A 21,916-nucleotide genomic window follows, 5' to 3' on the forward strand; every position below is an offset into this window, starting at 1 on the left:
CTGCTGCACCGCTCCATCCATGCTGCATGCATGCAAATCTGTCCATTTGTTGTCTAATTTTAAAACGGGCTGATACCATCTCACTAATGCATTTGCTCTTCCTTTGCGTGGAAGTACAAATTGGAAATGACAGTCTATTAGCCACTGCTCTGACCTTCGTGATGGAACATAATTTGAAAAGACTTACAATGCCTTTATTTGAGAGAGGGAGGGCGAGGACACAGTGGTGATTAATTAACCCAATTAATTTAAACTAAGATTATCTGAACAATTATTTCTCGATAAATCGGAGCAAGGTGCAGCGATGACTATTATAGTTAAGGTTTAATTACAGCATTTGAAAATGAAAGTGTATTGCTAGGAACACACTGAACTGCTCCTGTCAAACGTCTTTGGCTGTGAATGAAATGATTATAGCTTCCTTTTGAAATAGAAAATAACATTTGGGAGACAATAAAACCACGAAGAAGAAAAATTGTGCAAGTTAAAGGAAAAGTTTAACATTTTGGGAAATACGCTTTCTTGCCGAGAGTTAGATACCAGTTAGGATCAATATCACTCACGTGCCTATACACTTAGTATAAATCTACCACCAGCAGCCAGCTAACTTAGCTTAGCATGAATACTGCAAACAGAAGAAAACCGCTAGCCTGGCTCTATGCAAAGATAAAACAAAAACAATAAAGTGCCTTCCAGGAGGGATAAGGGGGTTATGTTGTACAATTTCTGGCAGTGACAATAAATCCTCAAAATTAAACAACAAAATGCATTGTTCCTCCATTCGCTATAGAATGACACATATAAGGGTTTTCTGATCTAACGCCTCTATGGTTTATGTTTGGTTACGTTTAGGCAAAAAAAAAAAAATAAAATAAACTACTTGGTTAAAATGGCTACAATCTATATTTGTGTAATAACATAGCTCTAAAATATAACTGTACCCGCTCAGCACCAAACAGCACACAGACATAGTCAGCGACTAGGTGGTGAACATAGTGGAGCATTAAGCAGCTAAAGAGACAAGATATTTCCCTCAGGAGTTGGTGAAGACCAAAAATGGAGCTAAAACAGAGAGAATATTGGACTTACTTTCAGCAGGTAGATGCAACACTTTGATCTGGCTTTCTTTTTTTTTCTTGCCGATGCATAAAAGAAATGAACTCAGCCTTGGAAGCTGACACATTTGTTCTGAATGGCTGACGTGAGAGCTCCTCTCTGAGCATGATAGTGGGTAGCTGGTAGAGATCTCATATGGTTTATGGCTCCCACTTTCACTGAGGTTATTTATTGGACCGCCATCATGGCCCCTGTTTCTCACAGCCACCCAATGCCTCTGTGCCCCTCAGTATGATAGAGGAATTTATGCCACATGAACAGCATACTAAGCTCGAGTTTCTTCTTAAGTGTTATTAAGAAGCATCGCTCATGCATAGGATACTATTCACAGTAATACATTCACAGATGCTGCTACTTCCTATGACGGTGCTTGAAGGAAAAATGATGATAGATTGTGTGCGGGGTGTGAGGCTACAAGAGAGAGCAGGGGGGAGACGGAGGGGAAACTAGGTTTCAAGTATTCCACAGGCTAAATGAAGAACAAACATGCACCATGCAAGACAGTGAAGGAGAAAAAAGATTATCATCTGGAGATGAAAGGCAGAGAGAGAGAGGGAGAGAGACCCATTCACTGCCACACAGCTGTCTTATTTGCAAGGTGTTGAGAAACCACTTTTTTTTTTCTCTCCAAGAGGATGAAAAGATTCTTCTGAAGCCAAAAGGGTCTGCTATCATTTTTGGGCAGCTTGAGCGGTAGAGATGTTATTAGCATAAATTATCTCCCCCACCAAAGAGATAGGAACATGCTAGCTCTTTTCTGCTTTTCACACTTAATTGCCCTATTTACTGAACAGTTGCCCATGGACAACAAATGCACACATGCTCCAAGATGCATGCAGGACAACAGGCAGACACAAGCCAAATAGGGCATGAGTGATACACTGCACTATCTGCCAAACAGCATTCGTTACAGTAAGGCTGGAGAGGCAGTTAAGGTCCATTCAGACTTCCTGTTAGACTGCAAATCCACAGTAAAATGTTAAATATTGGTTTCATGACCTTCTTCACTGAGCCATGGCTGATCGGTGTCTGTGTAAAAAGGATTTTTGTGCCAAACACATGCATGTACGCTACCGCAAAATGCCTTTAAATAGGACTTTTCTATAAAAATACTTGTTGAATCGAATGTGTGTTCACGTTCTAATTTGAACGTTTTCATCACCAGCAGCTCTTTTCTTTCTAAAGAGCACAACAGTGTCCTGCTGCAGCAGCTCAAAAATAAAAAGCCTCATTGAAATGACCCAGTAAGCAAGCATGAGGTAAATTATAGATGGCTCTGCCTAATGGACTCTTAGCTTCTCTTCACCTAGCCCAACAAGCCCAGAGTGACATTATATAAGCAGTGCCAAGTTTGAGATGAGGAAGTTTCAGGTTAAATGCATAACAATCCAAGTGGAAATCATATTTAGTCTTTGGTAATTCTTTTTTCTTTTTTTTTTTTTTACGTTTGAACTAGCTGGAAGTCAAATGATTAATCAGACTTCATGTGTGCGTGAATGGAGATAAGTGAAATAAGTGTTCATGTGAATGGTTCAGTTGTCCGTAGTGTCTCTTGTGGAACAGTGTAAAGGAACAAATCAACTAGATTGACTTCATTCAATTGGCCGGTCAGGTCATCTCCATAACCCTGGAGGGCCATACAGGATGGTAATGAGGCTGATTGTATCACAGCCTCTACCCACCCTACCCCCATCTGACCGGAGCTGAGCCCCCCTCCGCTCCAGCACCGCAGAGTAAAAACCATTCCTCCAGCCCGAGGGGGGCAGTCGCTATGGTAACGTCCTGAGGCAGTGGCCACATGTCAGAGGGAGTCTGGGGGCCATAAGTGGACCGGAGCTCCGGTATGAGGAGGAGGAAGCGAGGAGGAGGTGGAGGAGGAGCAGGAAACAAATGGCCTGCTGCTGGATACAAGTAACCTGTGAGATGTTTCAATCACAGCGTGTTTTCCTTTTGTTTGTCACAAGCCACCTCGAACCTGTTGCTTACTTGTTGCATTCTTTCATCCAATTAATCAGTTAAAGTCAAATGTGTTGGAATGATGCAATAATTCATCTGCAGATTATGTTAATGTTCATCAGAATATTTAATCTAACACTACTGTAAACTGCTGCTGCTGCTGCTGAGGTGGCTTGCTCCATCATCAGCTAGGGCTGCGTGATATGGCCGACATCAATATTAGAGTGTTTTCCCAATATCAATACTTAATCTAAAATAAAATCTTACACGCATGTAAAACAAAAACCTTAATGAGCTCATTTTGTTAACCATCAAAACAGCAGAGTTTTATGAACATAGTGTCACATTTAGAGCTAAAACAATTAGTCAATTCATTTGTTGATTGAGAGAAAAAAATAATCAGGGAATAAACTAACTATTTTGATTTAATTTCTTTATAATTAGTCATTTGTTCAAGCAAACAAAAGTGAAAAGTGCATCTCAACTGAAAGGATAGGCTGCTTTTTTTTTTGGTTGCAATATATAATTGTAAGGTGAATATCTTTGGGTTTTGGACTTTTGGTTGAATAAAACAAGACATTTGAGGATGTCACTTTGGGTTAAGGGAAGGTGTGATAAGTACTTTTTCACCACTTCTTGACATTTTTAAAGACTAAACAATGAATCCATAATTAAAAATAATTGTTAGTTGCAGCCTGCAATTGAATTGTTGCCCAATCCTACTACCACCACATAAATACTGCGTTTCCACAAAACTCGCCATAATGATGGTAGCGTGCAATGTTTATACTTTAAAGAGGTAAACTGGCTGCGCTCCACTGCACTGTAAGAGCCGAATAATGAGAGTTTCTGCTACAAAGGTGAGCTGTAGTTCAAGAAGTGTCGGGTTTGAGAAGCTGCTGGAAAGGTTCAATCCACTATGAGTCAAGGGAGGTTGATTGTTCATTTAGCCAGCTTGCCACCTCAGCACACAGCACTTTTTATCTATTTATTTAACCTTGATTCAGTCCTCACCATCGAGTACCTGGTGCTCCTTTTAACCTAGCTTCTATTGTGTGTTGTGTTTTTATGTTAATGTCTTTTAATCAGTCCTGTCCGGATGTGGTATGATGCGTTTTAATGTACCCTTTTTTAATAGATGTCTGCAGTAACGTATTTTCGTTTCTATTTCAAATATTTTTTTCTCATGAACAAATCATGATCTTTGCAACAACCCAAACAACCCAAGAAGCTTATGTTGAAGGCTGGATGAGTCGAGTATCTTGTGGTGCACTTAGTTTACTAAAGAGTTGGAATCGCTCATTTCACTTAAATGTTGTTTCACAAGATGACTCATACAAAAGGGTGTTTATTACAAAAAAAAGATAATTCACCACAAAAACAAAAAAGCCCTCATCATTTTAGACAATGATTCTTCCCGTGACCTTTCTCGTCTTTGCCTTGGCACTACAAGCTTGGCTTGGTGACAGCAATGTGAACTTGTGCTGTGATGTACAATCACATACGTGTGATAAATCCTGACCTCACTGATTTAACACCATCCCCTCTTGAAAACTGTCACGACCGAGCTGCAGGGTCACTGTTAGTGGCAGAGAGGATTTAGAGCGACCCGAGCTAGGGGGCACCCCTAAACGTCTGGATAAATATATAGCACCTTTAAACACATTTAAACACAACCCGTATCAACATGTAAATGCTAAATATATGAATTCGGTTGTAAGATAAACCTTTTGGGAATGGACGGTTGGGGGACTTTTGAATGGGAATTTTTCCAGATGAATCTACAAGTGGTATTTAATTATTTTATTTTTTGTTAACATTTCATGGTTGAATGTGACTTGTGATAAAGCAACTACAAAAATGGATTTTGAATATCCAAGATTCATCTATCGAACAGCATTACAACAACAAAGAGGTATTATGACCGTTGAAATAAAAAAATAAAAAAGATGTACAATTGATGCAGTGCTGAAACAATTAGTCTACGAAATGAATTTGTAGATCACGTTTCGTCTAATTTCCTTTGCTTCATTTGACTGTAGATTAAATATCTTTGGATTTTTACGCACAAACAAAGCAATTTAAAACATGTCACATTGGGTTTCTGGAGAACTGTTAAGGTCTTTTTCGCTATTTTGAAGACTTTTTTTTAATTCATAAAATAAATACTTGGCAAACTAACCGTAACCAGTAACACATATTACAAAGAGGACTATTTCAAAAAAAACTTTTATATAACGCTTTTAGATAATGCTAGTTTTCCTTTAGCAGTCAATCTTTTTGTTGATTTAATGCAGTGAAATAGTTATTCAAACAAGTGATGTGACACAAGTGTTTCCTGTTGATAGTGAATCAAACAAGTGCATCATTTCTGTTTCACTTGAAAAACATTCCACCGCTGCTGATTTCTTAACGAGATTTCATTGTTGTGTATGAATGTTTTACTTTAATTTATTCTAACAAGGGTACAACAAATGTTGATCTCTAATGATGAAAATACAACGTGTAATGTAAAATGAGTCAGCGAACAAGTCCACACAAACACAACCAACCAACCCAGAGGTATCTAGCATGGATCTAATTCTAGATTTAACCCTAATCAAAAAAGATGTAATTAATTAATCAGATAATTCACTGCCACGCATGGCAGGACACACATCTGTGCAGCGGTAATAGGGGAGGGAGAGAGACAAGCTGAGCAGTGCAGCACTAGTACAACCCAAAAGCCCGCTCGTCAACAGTGCTGGAATCCAGTGTAGCTTTTCTTTTTCTTTTTTTTTAAAGAAAAGGTCCAGCACTCCCAGACGCTCGGATAACCTCTGCTGTGGTATGTGTGCTCTCAGCATGCAAGTACAGGGACAGAAGGGACAGAAACGTTTGAGGCTGTTTGAGGCAACAGAGATGACATGAGGGAGGCAGCGCCTGTACAAGGCAAACATAAACTGTGCCACTTCATCTGAAAACAATGGGGGACAGGACACTGAGTGTGCTCTCATGCACATCTCCATTGTCTGCCCTCCTCCTTTACTCCTCCTCCGAGCACGGAGCATAAGCGGGGTGAAAGAGGGAGGGGGAGTAGAAGGGGGGGAGCAGCAGTGGGGGCAGTGGGGGTCTGGCTGTGTTCTTTCTCCTCTGTCTGTGTGCGAATGCACAGACGGTTCAGTAGTAATTTGATGTGTGTCCCCAGGGACATTTGATGGATTAAAGCTAAGCAGCTCCATTTCGCAGCACCACCTGATCTTCCACTGCCTGTGCCCCATATAAAGGCTGGCGTGATTGCTGATCTCAGCTAGTCTGACAGTCTCTCTCCCTCCTCTCTCTGTCTGTCTCCATCTCTTCTCTTCCTCACTGGTCCCTTAAGCCTGCTGCATCACAGGAGCTATCCAGTGCTGAACAGGATCGCTTTTATTTTTTATTTTTTTATTTTTCTGGGGGAAGCTGGGGGAGCCAGAGAGTATCACACAGCATTTCCGTCAGCCTTGTTATCCACTGGTTTCCATTTTCTTTCTTATCTTATGTTTTTGGCCGTTGTCTTCACATTAAACGCAAGGATTACCGTCAAGCCAGCTCTGCTCGTGTGCTTTCTCAGAGGGTCTTTCATTTTTTTCTCATGCGTTTTTCTCAGCTCTGTGTTTTTATCCATTGAAACATGCCCCGCTCATTTTTGGTGAAGAAGATCAAGCTTGATGATTTCTCTTCGGCCACTTCCAATCATCATCACCACCACCTGGACGACTCGTTCACTTTTGCACGCTCCATCACAGACTCGGTGACCAGCCTTGGGGTTCGTCTCAGCGAGAATGGTGAGTTAACATGCCTCCAGTCTGCCCCGCTCCACTTAAAGATGTGCTAGCACTCCTGCCTGTAGACTGCTCCGGTGCTGATTTCAGCATGTCTGACATTTCCACACTTAGCACAGATGGCATCCTCTTTTGTTTTTGTGTTGGTGTGAGATTTAGTTTTTTTCCCCCTCAGCCAAGAACATACTCGTAGTGTGTAAATTAATGTTACATGTAGTCAGCTGATTTTTAAATCAATATCCTAAATAATCCTCTTTAGTGGTACCCCACCCCCCATCACCCTGCTCCCAGACTTTTGTTTTTTGACTCCAGTGAAGGACAGACACAATTCAGGTCACAGCCACGGATTAGCTTATGTAAATAGGGAACAGAACGTGTGTATAATCAGGAGAAGCTCCAGTTATGTATATTTGTATGACTGCACCAACCCTGTGGTGGCTGAACACACATAGGCTGACTATATCTGGTCATCATGTGGACTAAAAAATTCATGAATATGAGAGATGAGTATCGGATGATACATTTGTCCTTAGCTGTTATTGTCCTTGAGTTCCCATCACGGTCCGATCCTCCCTTGCCCCCCTCTTCCCATCCAAATGGAGCATGCACAGTCTCCCCACCCCCATCGCTCCACTACATCTTTCTCTTCCTTCCGGGCGTTTGAAAACTAGCAGGGGTTAGAGTTTCAGCCATGCAGGCCTATCGCCGCCACAAGAGACATCAACACACTGTACAGTACAGCCAGGAGGGAGGTGGGGAGCTGGGCTGAAGGGATAGCAAAGCGAAGGAGAAAAAGGAGACAAAAATGCTTGGGGCAGCAATGAGGCTGATCACGTGACAGAGGTTGTACAGTAAACATGAAGAAAAGGCACATAGCTGCACTGTGGTCAAACACACAGACCGGCCACAGTCAGCTCCACTCAGAGCCGAGGGGCGACCTTCACTTTCATGCTCTGCTTTAAGCTCGCCGCTTCCATTTTGTGGCCACGTTTAAAGGGCCATATCTGTGTCTTTGTTATGATTTGTTAGGGTATTTACCCAGAGAGTGAGGCTTCACAGTCCACAGCCTAATGTTGTGATGATGCCCACCTGTTATTCAACCGTGTCAATAACGAGGTTCAGTGAATTTTAGGTGGATCAGGAGTAGAGGAATTAAAAATGTCTGGACTGGTTTGTAAAGTATAATGGTTTGCTGAATTGGAAATAACCAACTGGGGAAAGTCTAAGGAATTATGGCAAGAAATAAAAACGTGCGTGTTTTCTATATATTTACCAGGCATATTTAGTAGCTTGTAATGAATGTTATTTAGATTTCCTGCTGCACCAGTTTATATTCTTATTAAATTATCCATGTGTATGTAATTATTGCCGCTCTCTATTGTTCCTGAATCTATTGTTCGACACCATGAAAAATAAGCATTATATTAAAAGGAAGAAAAGTGCGTTAAGGCACTACATTGGGGTCGACAAAAGGCATTTAATTTGAACAAAAGAATCTTTTCGTGCTGAGTCCCAAAAAAAGAGAGAAGGAAAATAAAAGAATTCACAGCGTGGCTGAAATACCTAACATCAGCACTTCTGCCGTGCCAGGAGATTTTCTTTCCCCCCATTGTGGAGACATTTGACTTGAGTGTCTGTCGAACAACAAAGAGGGGTGGCTGAGAGGGTCCATTAATTACATGCTTACTTTGCATTAGAGAAACGAGCCTATGAGCTGTAAGGGCTGATACAGCGCGGGTCCTAAATGATGAGCTCCATGACTGACCTTGGTAATTGAAATACAGTCAACAACTCTGCTTACATTGACACATTATGTTTTGTTGAAAAAATAAATATATATATATATATATAAGGGCCATGTTGTCGTACGTAGTGCAGAGGCCCTTCAGCTATATTCAAACAGTCTATAGTGTGACTGTAAAACAGGTGGATATTGTTGAAGCTGCAGCATTTGTACATTGTATTGGAACTGAAATAATTTAGTTTTAAAAAAAAGAAGATAATATTTCTTCTTTTTTTTTATATATTTTTTTTGAAGTGTTGCTCTCTCTCTCTCTCTCTCACAAACACCATCTGCGTAGTTTAAAACAGTGAACCCATGCAGTGCAGCGTAATAAAGTGTGCACAGGCCTGGTGTTTCTCTGTCCCCGGGTGTCATGGTCATGTCTTTGACAGAGTGGGTGTGTGAACAGAAACCCTTGGGAATGGAGACGCTGTAGTAAGAGAGCACTTCAACTGATTTCTTAATGGCCTGTTTCTTGAAGGCACTTCAGTGTGCTTGCTGCTGCAGACAGGTGACCCCTCTTCCCAAACAACGTGTCTCACATTATCAGGCCTCAAGCACACTGTGCTCAATAAACTATTATTGTGTGTCGCAGATACTTGATCTGTTCCTTGCACTATTTCTATCTTCTCCACAGCTGCACTATTTTACATATGATAGCCTATTGATCAGTTCAAAACTTTGAATTTCATTAAAAAGCAGTCAATACCTAATTCCCACTGCTTGCTGCACACAGTGCTTAGGAATGGCTGTTTTTCTGCAGTTATGCATTATTTCTCTCAAAGGAAAGGAATTTCAACACATTTTATATTTGAACTCATATATTCAACCGATTGAATATCAACCCTGTAGGTAAAATACATTTCGTATTAATTCAGCTCCAAAGAGTCACAGCATAAGAATGTATTGAGTTCTGTTTGGATGCATTTAGCTGCCCAGCAAGCCTTTTAGCTCCACTGGCACTGGGTTGCTTCAATGGGAAATGAAAAGACATGAATGATGCCAACAAAAATGTATCTCTCTGAAATCATGCTCTGTACATTTGGGGACATTTTAAATCACTCGTGGTGCTTTGTGCTTTGCTGCATCATGCTTAAACGTGCTTCAAGAAGTACTGTAGCATAAAATCAGCAGCAGGAAGTAAAACCTGGTCCAAAACCAAAAAAATCCAGTAATTAATTTAGAAAGTACTTTCAAATCAGAGATGCAACCTGTTCTGTTTTGGGTGTTGTTGTTGTTGTTGTTGTTTGTTTTTTTTAGAACACTCACATTAAAAAATACAAACACCTTGCCAAAATAACAATTCTGGAGAAATAAGGTATTTGTTAAGGTTTAGAGTTGAAACATGAACATTCATTGAATGAAGAAAAGGTCTAATCAATGAGACTAATTCATTTGAGACATCTTCCTACACAGGATACTTCTTTGATGAGCTATTATCTAGTGCACATCCTCACTGTAAGATTGCACCCTTCCTAAATGCAGCTGTGTGCGTCATGTTTCCCTGCATCACTGCACTATTGTGCGTACAATCTGTGAGTTCTGGAAAAAATGCAATTTGCTCTGTGCTGCTACTCACTCTTTCACCATTTTACGAAGGGCAATCATCCAACATGATAATCATGTAATCACCAGCATGTCACTGTGTCCTTATCCATCACAACCCCTGGCCAACTGTGTTTGCGTGTGTCTCTTACTCAGGCTACATCCAGGATTACATCACGCCATCTGTGTACCAGGGGGAGAAGAAGATGGAGCTGAAGCTGGCTTCGCCGGTGTCAGAACCCCTCTACACGCAGGTGAGCAGCGGAGAGGAGTACTGTGACCCCGACCTGAAGCACCCCGACAGCCCCCAGTCTGGCATGACAGCCAGCGGCTTCTACAGTGGTGAGTCGGAGGCCCTGGCCGAGGGTTACACCATGGATGCCTTCTTCATCTCTGACGGGCGCTCAAGGCGAAAGGGAGACACAGAGAGTCGTGGAGGGGGCTCGAGAAGCAGCAGTGCCAACGGTGGGGCTCAGGAGAGGGGAGCTGGCACGGCACGCCACTCCTGCAACGAGTGCGGCAAGACATACGCCACCTCCTCCAACCTCAGCAGACACAAGCAGACGCATCGCAGCCTCGACAGCAAGATGGCCCGGAAGTGTCCCACGTGTAACAAAGTGTACGTGTCCATGCCAGCGTTGGCCATGCACATCCTCACCCACGACCTCAAGCACAAGTGCGACGTGTGCAGCAAGGCCTTCAGTCGGCCGTGGCTCCTTCAAGGCCACATGCGCTCACACACGGGGGAGAAGCCCTTTGCCTGCGCACACTGTGGCAAAGCCTTTGCTGACCGTTCAAACCTCCGCGCCCACATGCAAACACACTCTGCCTTCAAGCACTACAGATGCAAGCGCTGCAATAAGACCTTCGCTCTCAAGTCCTACCTGAACAAGCACTATGAGTCAGCTTGCTTCAAGGGCTCTGCGGACGAAGATGACTCTGGATCAGAAAACTAACCATGAGGAAGAAGCTAAATTTTGAACCCCTGTTGTAGGTTCACAACCAATAACCCTGTTCACTCTGCCCTCCATGCCTTTTTTCTTCCCTTTTTTTAGAAAGCAATATTTTCACTGAGATTACGTGAAGAAACTCTAATGATTATGGCAAAGACAATTTCAAAAGATGCTGGATTTTTTCCCCTGCACAGTAGCTAATCGTCCACAGAAACATACAATCAAACAACCTTCCCCCAAATAGAGACTGTAGATGATAGTTGTACACAATTAAGCAACATGTGCTTGCACGGACGTGGGCACATGTAAACACACATACACTCACACGGACATGTATGCAAATACACACACACACACACACACACACACACACACACACACACACAAACACAAATGTACGCACGTATGCACATACACACAGAGACACACACACACACACACACACACACACACACAATTATATATGAGGCCTGGCATGTGAATTTTTATCAATGACTATAATGATATTGATATCAATAGTAATAATATTTAGATTCCTGATATTTTATAGCAAATAGCAATGAGAAAATGAAAAAAAAAAAAAAAACGTAAAAAAGGACTAACAGTGTTCTTTTGTTTTTTAGAGACAAAATGACCTCTTGTATTTTTATGCTGCTTTTTATTTGCTAAGAATTGAATTCTTTTGCAACTGCCAACATGAACTTTTTATGAAAATGTGAACTATGACAGTATTTGCAAAAAAAGGGAGATCATTTTAAAAAGGTAAAAAGACAAACCCCTTTTTTCCACACCAATGTTTCAATTCAACGGATGTTATTTTTCTATTTGATTTTTCTAAATTTATTTTTTTGTGCTTATTATCCCTTGTTGATCTAACGCATCTTTGTAACTGTGGGTATTCAAAAGAAAAAAATTTAAATAAGCTATACACGATCATAGGCCATAGGTCATTCAATTCATATCTGCAAGAGCAGTGGTTTTAAAACAGGCCTGTTGAACAGGTTATCACACATCAAATTCATAGTCTCACCCTGATGTACAGACTTGGACAAAAACACTGGGAGCCAGACCAAATGATCTATTGTTATAAGTGCCATGTGCAGTTGACTTGTCTATAGCAATGAAAACTCTCGTTGTTCTTCCTCCACCACCACGGTGGCTTGCATAAACTCTGCTGCCTTTATGGTGAATCGTCCAGTCTTAAAGAGCAATCTTCACCCAGTGTTTGAGGTGCTCCCCCTCGCCAGTGTTACCTCAGAGTGAAGGTATGGACTAACACACCCTCAGTTACAAAGTGACAGTCAAATTATTCTGTTTGTCTGTTTTATATGTCGCTCCAGGCTCCGCCCACGGTTTAGATGCATACCATCTATTTATCATGTAAATACTTTATTTATCTACCTATTTACCTATTTATTAATTTATTCACCTTATTTTGTGTATTTATTGAAGACTTGCTTATTTGTTAATTACCATGTATTTATTTATTTATTTATTGTTTATAATTTAAAAAATTAACATCCATTGACCTTGTAAGATGCTGCTGATCTTCAAAGAAAATGTTTATATGCATGAAAACTGTAGAGAGTCCATTGGACTTAGTTTTTTAAAGAGGAACAATGTACAGTACCAGTGTTAGGAGACTTCAAACGAATGAATGCAGAATTGTTTCCGTGGCAATAACTTTACTGACACAGCAACTGACATGTATAACAATCACAGCTGTCCTGTTTTCAGTCGATTTAGGGCAATAAAAAGAAACGATGAAAACAAAACACTAAAATATTCTCCATCTTGCTGTTTTCCCAATAGTCCAGCTGCCTCCTCGTGACTGGAGATGTTTGGCCCTTTTTGCCTTTAAATCTCAGGCAACAAATAAGTCCCAGAAATGGCCGACGGTGATGCGCATGTGCACATCGCTATGAAAATGTAACACAATCGGTTATATAATAATTGTAGGTGTAATCTAGTTACACCAAGATTTCAAAAGGTGCAAAAGCAATAATGATAGTGATGCAGTGACAATGAGCAACACTCAATCCTATATGCAGTGAGTCCAAAACTGCTACAGGTGTTCATTTGACTGGAAAAGGCTGCTATTCTATAATAGTATTATAGTATTATTATTATTTTAACTTGTCTATTGTTTTAAAAAGAAACCAGGTAAAAAACAAATCTCTTCCGGCAGCTGAAAGGCAGGTGTGATTTGACTGAAATGCTAGAAGGTTACACAACAATCATTCTAATACATTTAGGCCACTGACATAATAAAGCATTAAAATACAGTTAAGTAAACAGTCACTACTGCTCCCAAATTATTCTGTGCAGTTAAAAAAAGTTAAGAAAATCTCTGAGGTGTCAAAAGAGAGAATGGATGGAGGTATATACACGTCCTAACCAGCACTGACGGAAATTATCTTGACGTGAACTGTCTTGGTAGAGAGAGTTTTTTAAAGATTGTTGTAATAAAGCTGTAGCGCTGTAATGCACTTCTAACTCCCCCATCATTTGTCCATGCCTCTTGTCGCTTCCCCTCCCCAACCAGCCGTCCTCATCCCATCCCAACTGCCTCTAAACAGACGCACCGAGGATGAGATGTGTTGAAGTGGGATTGGCGGAGGGTGGCAGAGTGTGGGAGGATAACAGGTGTTTGCAGACAGACTGCAGATACGGAGCGTAATTGAGTCGGTGAGAGACCTCCAAAGGGAAGGTCAAGCACCAGCAGGCAAATGCACTGTCAGCTATTTGCATATTCCAAATGGATGACACCATCGCAGTAATCCTGAGCTCGCCCTAAAAAACAAAACAAAACACAAAACTGAGGAGAAAAGAGAGGAAAGAGGAGTTTCTGCTCCATTTGTCCGCCCTCTCCTCCCTGCTTCACCATCATCCTGTCAATGGTCATCTAAGTGCTACAGCTGAATCACTGCATGAGAGCATCCAAACCACCTGTCTCCTGATTAACTTGCAGAACACACAGTTTGGCACGTCGCCGTATTACTGAACTAATGCAGAATTCACTACTTCCTATAGATTTTTTATATGTTTCATGTTTTACTGTAGGACAGAGATATAACGCATCTCCAAAACCTGGGGACGGCTTTTTAATGAGGCAGATAAAAGCATTGAGATCATTAAAAACATCAATTGGAAATGTACTGTAGGCTTGTATCTAAAACTGGCAGCATTACAGATCGTCCTCAGAGAAAATATGAATTGAGAGAAAGGGAGGCACAATTGGATTCTAAACTTCTGGATTTAGATGTAGGGAAACATTGTTCCTCTTTGATGATTTTTGTAAATATATTTGTAAATATATCACAGCAATAATATGACAATGCATGTAGACATTTAATTGCTCTTTTTCTATTCATGTTGTCTTTTTTTTTTTTTTTTTAAAAAGAAGACAAATACAGGTACCAATTGCAGTCTGGGTGGCCGTGTGAATCAGGGAGTGTCTTGATTAAAAAGCTATCTGTTGTAAGTTACAGACAAAACAACTTCAAACTCTGTGTATTCTCAAAGATTTGATCATGTTCTGTATGATTTTTCTGTTCTTGTTTTCTTTTATTTATGTGCCCGGCTTGGCTGCGCAATGAAAAAGTGCCAAAAAGTATGATTTCCATGACAAAAGCCTTCAACATATGGTTGGCTGCTTGAAACCTTCCATATGGTCCTCAAAGAAAACAAAAAACTGATTAAGATCTCTCTCTCTCTCTCTCTCTCTCTCTCTCTCTCTCTCTCTCTCTCTCTCTCTCTCTCTCTCTCTCTCTCTCTCTCTCTCTCTCTCTCTCTCTCTCTCTCCCAGCTGAGTATGAAGAAACTTAAGCCATGATTGCTGAGGGGTGTTTTGATTTATCTTGTTCTGCTACAAATTAACAATGATGACAACAATAGCAATGATAACGTTAATAAAAACAATAGCACAAGGAACCTACAAGCTCACTCTTGCTTCTTTTAAAATTGCCAACTGATTTTATTAAAAGAGAAAAGGATGGGGTTTTTATTTTATTTTGTGAAAACATGCAGACACACACAACCTGCAGGTGTTCATTCAACCGGTTCATTCAATTTACTGTTAGATCTGTCTTAAACCTTTTTCTGACACTGATAAAAAATGATAATTCTTAGATCTGTTTGAAATAGCCCTTAGTTAACATTAACACAGTGAATAATTATAGTTATGACTATAATGTGTTCAGCTGTGGCCTCCTCTGTCAATGTTTGATGGCTTTTATGAGATCTACTGTCAATTAGCTAACTTTTAATTTCACCGCTATGAGGCACAGAAATGCCAATATCCTCTTATTTTTCACAGCAGCTGAGAACATTCAACAACGGCCAGAGGGCCCGGCAACACCAATACAGCTTTGAATGAGAGTTCCTAAAAGACACCGGCGTTATCAAAAGCAGAGGCATCTGTTCCACCACTATTAAGCCCTTCCTGGTCATTCAATTTTAATGGAACATTGATTTTATGCTGGGACTCCTCTTTCTGAGTGACTCAAAAGCCAGAGAAAAATATGGAACAAAATAAAAATGAATCATGACAGCGGACGGGGATTATTATTCTGTGGCTTTTCTTGATTGGTTTCCAGGGAATATACAACACTTGAATTCAATCGCTTGTGTCCTTCAGTGTCCTCCAGCAGCACAGCAGCAGTATAATGAGACAGCAGGCAGAGCAGAGCAGGGACTCAGAAACAAGACACTTTGCTGCACACTCATCTCTTCAGTGTGGGAAAGCAGTGATTGCCATCGTTGCCGTTACATGCTTCTATGCTAGTTATGTCACTGAAGATACACTAAATAAAAATACCGTGTCTGTATTCGCAAGTTGCATTTTCGAAGAGTCAAAATGACAGGTTTAAAACCAAGTGGTGATTCTTGTGCACGCAGCAAACAGTAGGGGCGTAAATCACACGTTTTATCACCATACGATATTATAATCGGTTATAAGGATACAGTATTTACTGATATCACAAAGTCTGCCACGATATGATTTCGATTCGATTTAAATCAGGCCAATACGACACGATACATAAGCCATAACACTATATATCTATATTTACAAAAAGCAACTAAAATATGGTTCGACAATTTCATTACTAAGCTCTTCCAGACATCTAAATAAAAAACAAACTGCTCTTTTTAATAAAAAAAAGAATAAACATAAAGTGTGCATTTCAAAATACGGGCCCATCTTAAAGATGGCGATATGTATCGATATTTTCCTTTTGTACCGATAATATTGGATCGTTGAGGATTGAATCGGTATATCGATCCAGATCGATGTATCGTTACACCCCGAGCAAACGGCTCACAGTGCTGCAGATCACATTAACATTCATGTGCGGTGCTCACTCAAACTTTACCCTGGCAGATGTTGTCCCTTATCAGATTTTATGATGAAAGTAAATAACTGATGTCATTACATGCCAGTGGACTGTAAAATGGGGACCCATGCAATCCAATTACGTCACCCGTGGGTGAGCTGTGCGTGTAACAACAGACGCTATGAGTGATCAGCACCGTAAGACAGGAAAGGAGACCAAGGTGGCCTTTCATACATATCCCTGCGACACTCTACAGCACGACAGCCTCACATCGCCACCCACACACACACACACACACACACACACACACACACACACACACACATCATATCCAGTAAACAACTGGCAAAATTGAGCGTGCTACACTCTCCCTTCAAAGATGTTGACCTGAGAACACCATCATCTTCTGAGCGACTGTCTGATATAACTGCCTTCTGACGGGGTGAGAGGGTTACCACGAGCTTACTGCACAGACCTACCTAGCAGCAGATATACAGCAACAACACAAACTGGAGAAAGAAACATCAGATTATCATCCTATTTATAGGAAAACTGCATTTATTCAAAGTATGAACTGCTACCCTGCACAGGCGAATTATATCTCCTGCTAATATGACAGGCAAAAAAAGAACATGGAGCAGAAACTATATCCGTAATGGGTGTTTTTGACCTTTTCAAATTCAGTAGTGGAATTTAGTTGCAACGGGTGTCTTTCAGTTGCTCTCACGTGACACAGCAAGCACAATGTAATTTTAGAGCTGAACCGATAAGTCAGTTATTATGATGATGATGATGGTTATTAATCAGCAACAATTTTCATAATCAAATAATTGTTTGTTATGCAGGAATACCCGAATGTCTCTGGGGCTTCTGAAATGTAAATATTTGTTGTTTTTCTTTGTCTTATGTGAAAGTGGACTGAATGTCTCTGGGGCTTTAGGCTGAAGGATTGTAAATCCCATTGTAAATACTATTTTCTTAAAGATCAATCAATCAATCAATCAATAAAGAAAATGTTTTCTAATCGTAAATGAATCCTCAATAATACAAGTATTTGTTAGGATTCATACAAAGTTTGTTGTTGCTTTTTCTCTATTGCCCTTCGCACTTTAAGTGTATTTATTTTGGTATATGGCATTGTGTGTATTTATTATATTTTCTACTTAGAATGACTCCTCATGCTTTTAAATCGCCCCCAGGGGATAAATAAAGTTATTTGAACTGAATTGAAAAATCTGATCTGCTACCCTGCACAGAGAAATATCATTAGAGCTGAAACAATTAGTTGAGAAATCGAATAGCCAATCAACAGATTATTCATCTGCAACATTTCTGATAATCGATTTATCATTTCAGTTGTTTACTCAAGCAATGATCCCAAATATTTACTGGGTCTCTGTGTATTTGCTGCTTTTACATAGTTTGGCCTTGAATATAATTGGGTTTAATTTGGATGTTGGTCAGACAAACTAGACATCTGAAGACGTCACCTTGAGCTTTCTAAACTTGTGATGGGCATTTTTCGCTTCATTTGACATTTCATAGAGAAGTAGAGTAGTTATGAATCTATTCATTTAAATAAATAAAAAAATGCAGTCCAATAAAAATATGGGGTAAACAATATATTCTTAATGTGTTTCACTGTTTCGAATTCACTATTGGTTTCTCTGTTGGTGTCTCCCAGTTGCTCACAGGTGACATACTGTAGCAAACAACATGTCATCTTTGTAATTAGAAAAACTATCATTACTTGATTCACCACTCCTTAAACTGGTGCAGGCCTTTGCTCTGACCCTTCCCATACATCTGGCGCCATCTGTTGGCTGATCACCAACTGTCAGCATTAACAATCCAACAACAACCTTTGTTTGTATGGTCGGTGGCGGTGCCTTCGGTTCAACTGGATAATCCAACTGAAGGAGATATTCTGCCCTAGGCCGTTTTATTTTCTCCATATTATAACCAATCTGCATGTGTACTGACCAAAGTCACTCAACAAGAGGTTAGTGAAACCATTCGGTTCAACCAGTCAGGGCCAACCAACTGTAACTGCCCCTTTAAGAGCTAACAGTTTGTCTTTTCACATTCTGCATCACAGGAGAGATGCTCATTAAAAGCGCCTCCATTCCTCACTGTTTCATCAAGTGAGACTGCCAAGCTCTTTAACTCAGTGTTCTTGATGTTTGTGCTGTTTGTGTAAAACCCATCTGTTTCCTCGTCTCCCGTTGGCAGAGGGTCCACCTCATCCGTATGCTTCTCTTTTTGAAGTCATGTCAAAATCGCATTTTTATGCATCGAAGATATCCAACTTGTCATCGGCACTCAAGCAAAAGTCAAGGAGGGCACTCCTTAAATAGCTCCTTTTTTCTCTTCATATACAATACATGTAGAAACAAGTTTAGCAAAGGAATTACAGATGTGATACTGTGTATTTATCATCTGTTTAAAAGATAAACAAGATCATTTTAACAATGCTTTTGTGGCTTTCTATGGTGTTATTTAAGCTGGGAAAACAAAATGTATTCGGCCTCTGTTTTTAGGGTAAAGTTAATTAACTGAAGTGCAAATGAAAAGACAGCGTACAGCTTAATCCACATCTAAATAACCTCACTCCAAAGCACCAGTTATCTCTGGGTGAGCAAATTTATTTCAAGGCAAGGAAGATCATTAAGCAGAAATCCCGTTCTGGGCAGATGTACTAGAAGGAGATAGTGCAGAAAATAATTTCATAGGTTTAGGCAGCGAGAGCCACCAGTTATCAGTGAACAAATCAGCGTGAACATCATCAGTGAACAAATCAGCCACACACTCAGCTGCAAACAGAGCAACATCCACTGTTGCTAAACCGTGTCATGATTTCAGACACATTCATCTATCACAAAGCTATAGTTTGAAGAATGAAAATCGCAGTCAGAATAATTATCACTTTAAAAGCATGTCAACGTGTAAAAGGGGAAGGTATAAATAAATATAGCTCACTTCCCTGTCGGAAAGCTGGCAGGTAATTTTCTCCAGCTGCTCTAAGTGTGACAATCCCACAGGGACTGAAATCTAATATTAACAGCAAATCATTATGTGGGAACTGTTCTTCCATGACCTGCCGCTGTACCTGTGTGACTAACTCAATCTAAGTAATTGAGATATGTTAGCAACTAGAATACAGTCCTACTGTGACAGCAGAGGGTCATGCAGAGTGTAGTGGGACTCCAAACACACCTCAGCACTGGAGATGATTTACATGTCTATATGCTTAGACTGGCAGGCTCTCTTCTCTTCATGTGATGCTGGTTTCCTTTGGTGCATGATGATGTGGTTTCAGATTGACAGCAAAGAAGCGAGTTGAAATTGACATTGTATAAAGTAGTGAATGCCCAGGGGGGATATGTCACCATACATATTATTATATTACTATACTGCAGTTATTCAAAACAGAAGCACCAAGTCAGCCAGCTGCACGAGCCGTGTCAGCATATTACAGTCTAATTGGAGTTTTTTTGTTGTTTTTATGCTATACTGGTGTCAACTAAGATGCTCTTTAAGAAAGAAAAGTAGAAAATGTAAGGTGGATTTCAAAGCTAAGCTGTTTTGGGGAAATTATAAACAGATTGGTGCTGTTACTGCAAAACTACGACTTGACAATAGGGCGAAAAAGTAGATAACATTCGCTGCGGCACCTAAATTACAGGGTGCATTTTGTTCAATTTTATTCCACAATGATATATAATGTACTGATACCACTGTTAATGATTATATACAGTACTATATATAGACCTTCTTCATGTTGTAACTGATCCCCGTGTGACCAATTAATAAACACAAAAGGCGCTGCCATTGTAGTTCAAAGTATTTGTAATAATTCAATATAATGGCCTGCCTCTACTGTCCAAGAAATCCTTTTTAATTGTCTCATTAGAAGATGCCGTAGCTGTGGGTTGGAGAAAACAACAATAGTTCTGTTTCCGCGCCGCTAACACAGATCTTTGAAGCTTTCCACTTACCTGTGCAAAGCTGCGGGCCCAGACGTCCTTTTTGTAACCACAGCAACCTGGCTGGCTCTTTGAAATCTCTGGAAAAATAGAATAACACCAAGTAGTGCACTTTGATGGAAGAAGCCTATATCACGCAACAGTCGACAGTACAAAACACTGACCTCATTAAAAACTATTGTCACCAAAGGATTCTGGGCTTGCAGCGACTCTTTTCAACTGCATGACTAATTGCTGGAGTGAATTTGTTTGGCCATGAAATGAAAAAGTAATTATACCAAAAGGGGTAAAGTGTGTATTTGGTACTACATGTACATGCCATGAAATACTACAACAGCTACCGCCAAACAAAAGGAATAGATTTTTCATATTTTGTCCCCTTCATCAAAAGTGAAAGCCCAGTTTGTGACAAAGGGAAGGGATACCATGGTAATACCTCTCTACATTGGGTTTTAATAAGATCAGGACAGAGATTAAAAAACAGCATATTTAGAGAAAGAAATTATTAATTTAGTAAGTTCTATTATTATTTTGAGACAAACAGCATTGCGGTCTGTGGGATCCCAAACCATAAGGGAGTAAAGCCATTGTCAACAACAGAAAAGGGTCAAGTCTTTTCCAGTACTGTACTATTAACATTAAATGTAATTTGTGACTTTGCATCACTGATTACAGGAGATAAATAACACTTAGTTGCTCAAGGTACAGTTTGAGTTGAGGACTATAAAAGAAATAAAGGAAAGAATATTTAAAGCGGCTATAATTTATATTTTTTTTACTAAATGGCAATGTGAAAACAATGTAAATGGGGTCGCTTGTAGTGATGAATCTACAGAATATGAATCAGCAGCAGCTCCCATTTTAGGGCGCCTTTCAAAATAGCCAAGGTCGCCTTACAATGAGTTAAAAAAAGTTACATGGCTTTGTAGTGAGTTTCAGTTAATTATTTAGGTGCCCAACCCTCAACTTAAATTTTAAATTCCCTCTCACCGCTTTCATTGCCTTGTTTTCATCTGCAGCAGACAGGAAAATCTCTACAACCCCTACCTGTTCAGCACCAAACAGCAGAAAGACACAGTTAGCGACTAGCTGCTGAACACAGTGGAGCACTTAGCAGCTAAAGAGACAGATATTTCATTCAGGAGTTGGTAAAAGAGCTATAAAAAACAAACTTGTAAATATTGAACTTACATTCTTCACGTGGAAAAAAGCAAGATTCGGAATTAATGATAATGTTGCTGCTGTAACTGCTGGATGTGTAAGCAACAGCTTGCTAACAAGTTCACCATATCAACTTAAAATGAGATGATATGTCAATGGTGGGCACACAGTTTGTTTCTGCTGTCCCCAAGTGGCAAAAAACAAACAGAATTATGCTAATGTTAGGCTAACTGCAATTATTTGGGTAACGTTAACTGAGCTAGCTAATTCACAGCAGTGT

At 40.1% G+C, this 21,916-nt stretch overlaps 1 protein-coding gene across 1 annotated transcript; it reads left to right on the plus strand.

Moving 5' to 3' along the window:
* Window positions 1-6,721: 6,721 nt before the first annotated feature.
* Window positions 6,722-11,156, plus strand: scrt2 (scratch family zinc finger 2). The gene is made up of 2 exons (XM_078254039.1): window positions 6,722-6,875; window positions 10,357-11,156. Exons 1-2 carry the CDS (start codon window positions 6,722-6,724, stop codon window positions 11,154-11,156), a joined length of 954 nt encoding a protein of 317 aa, XP_078110165.1.
* The last annotated feature ends 10,760 nt before the right edge of the window (window positions 11,157-21,916 follow it).

The sequence above is a fragment of the Sander vitreus genome, chromosome 7 (genome assembly GCF_031162955.1).
Source record: "Sander vitreus isolate 19-12246 chromosome 7, sanVit1, whole genome shotgun sequence".
NCBI classification, from domain to species: Eukaryota; Metazoa; Chordata; class Actinopteri; order Perciformes; family Percidae; genus Sander; species Sander vitreus.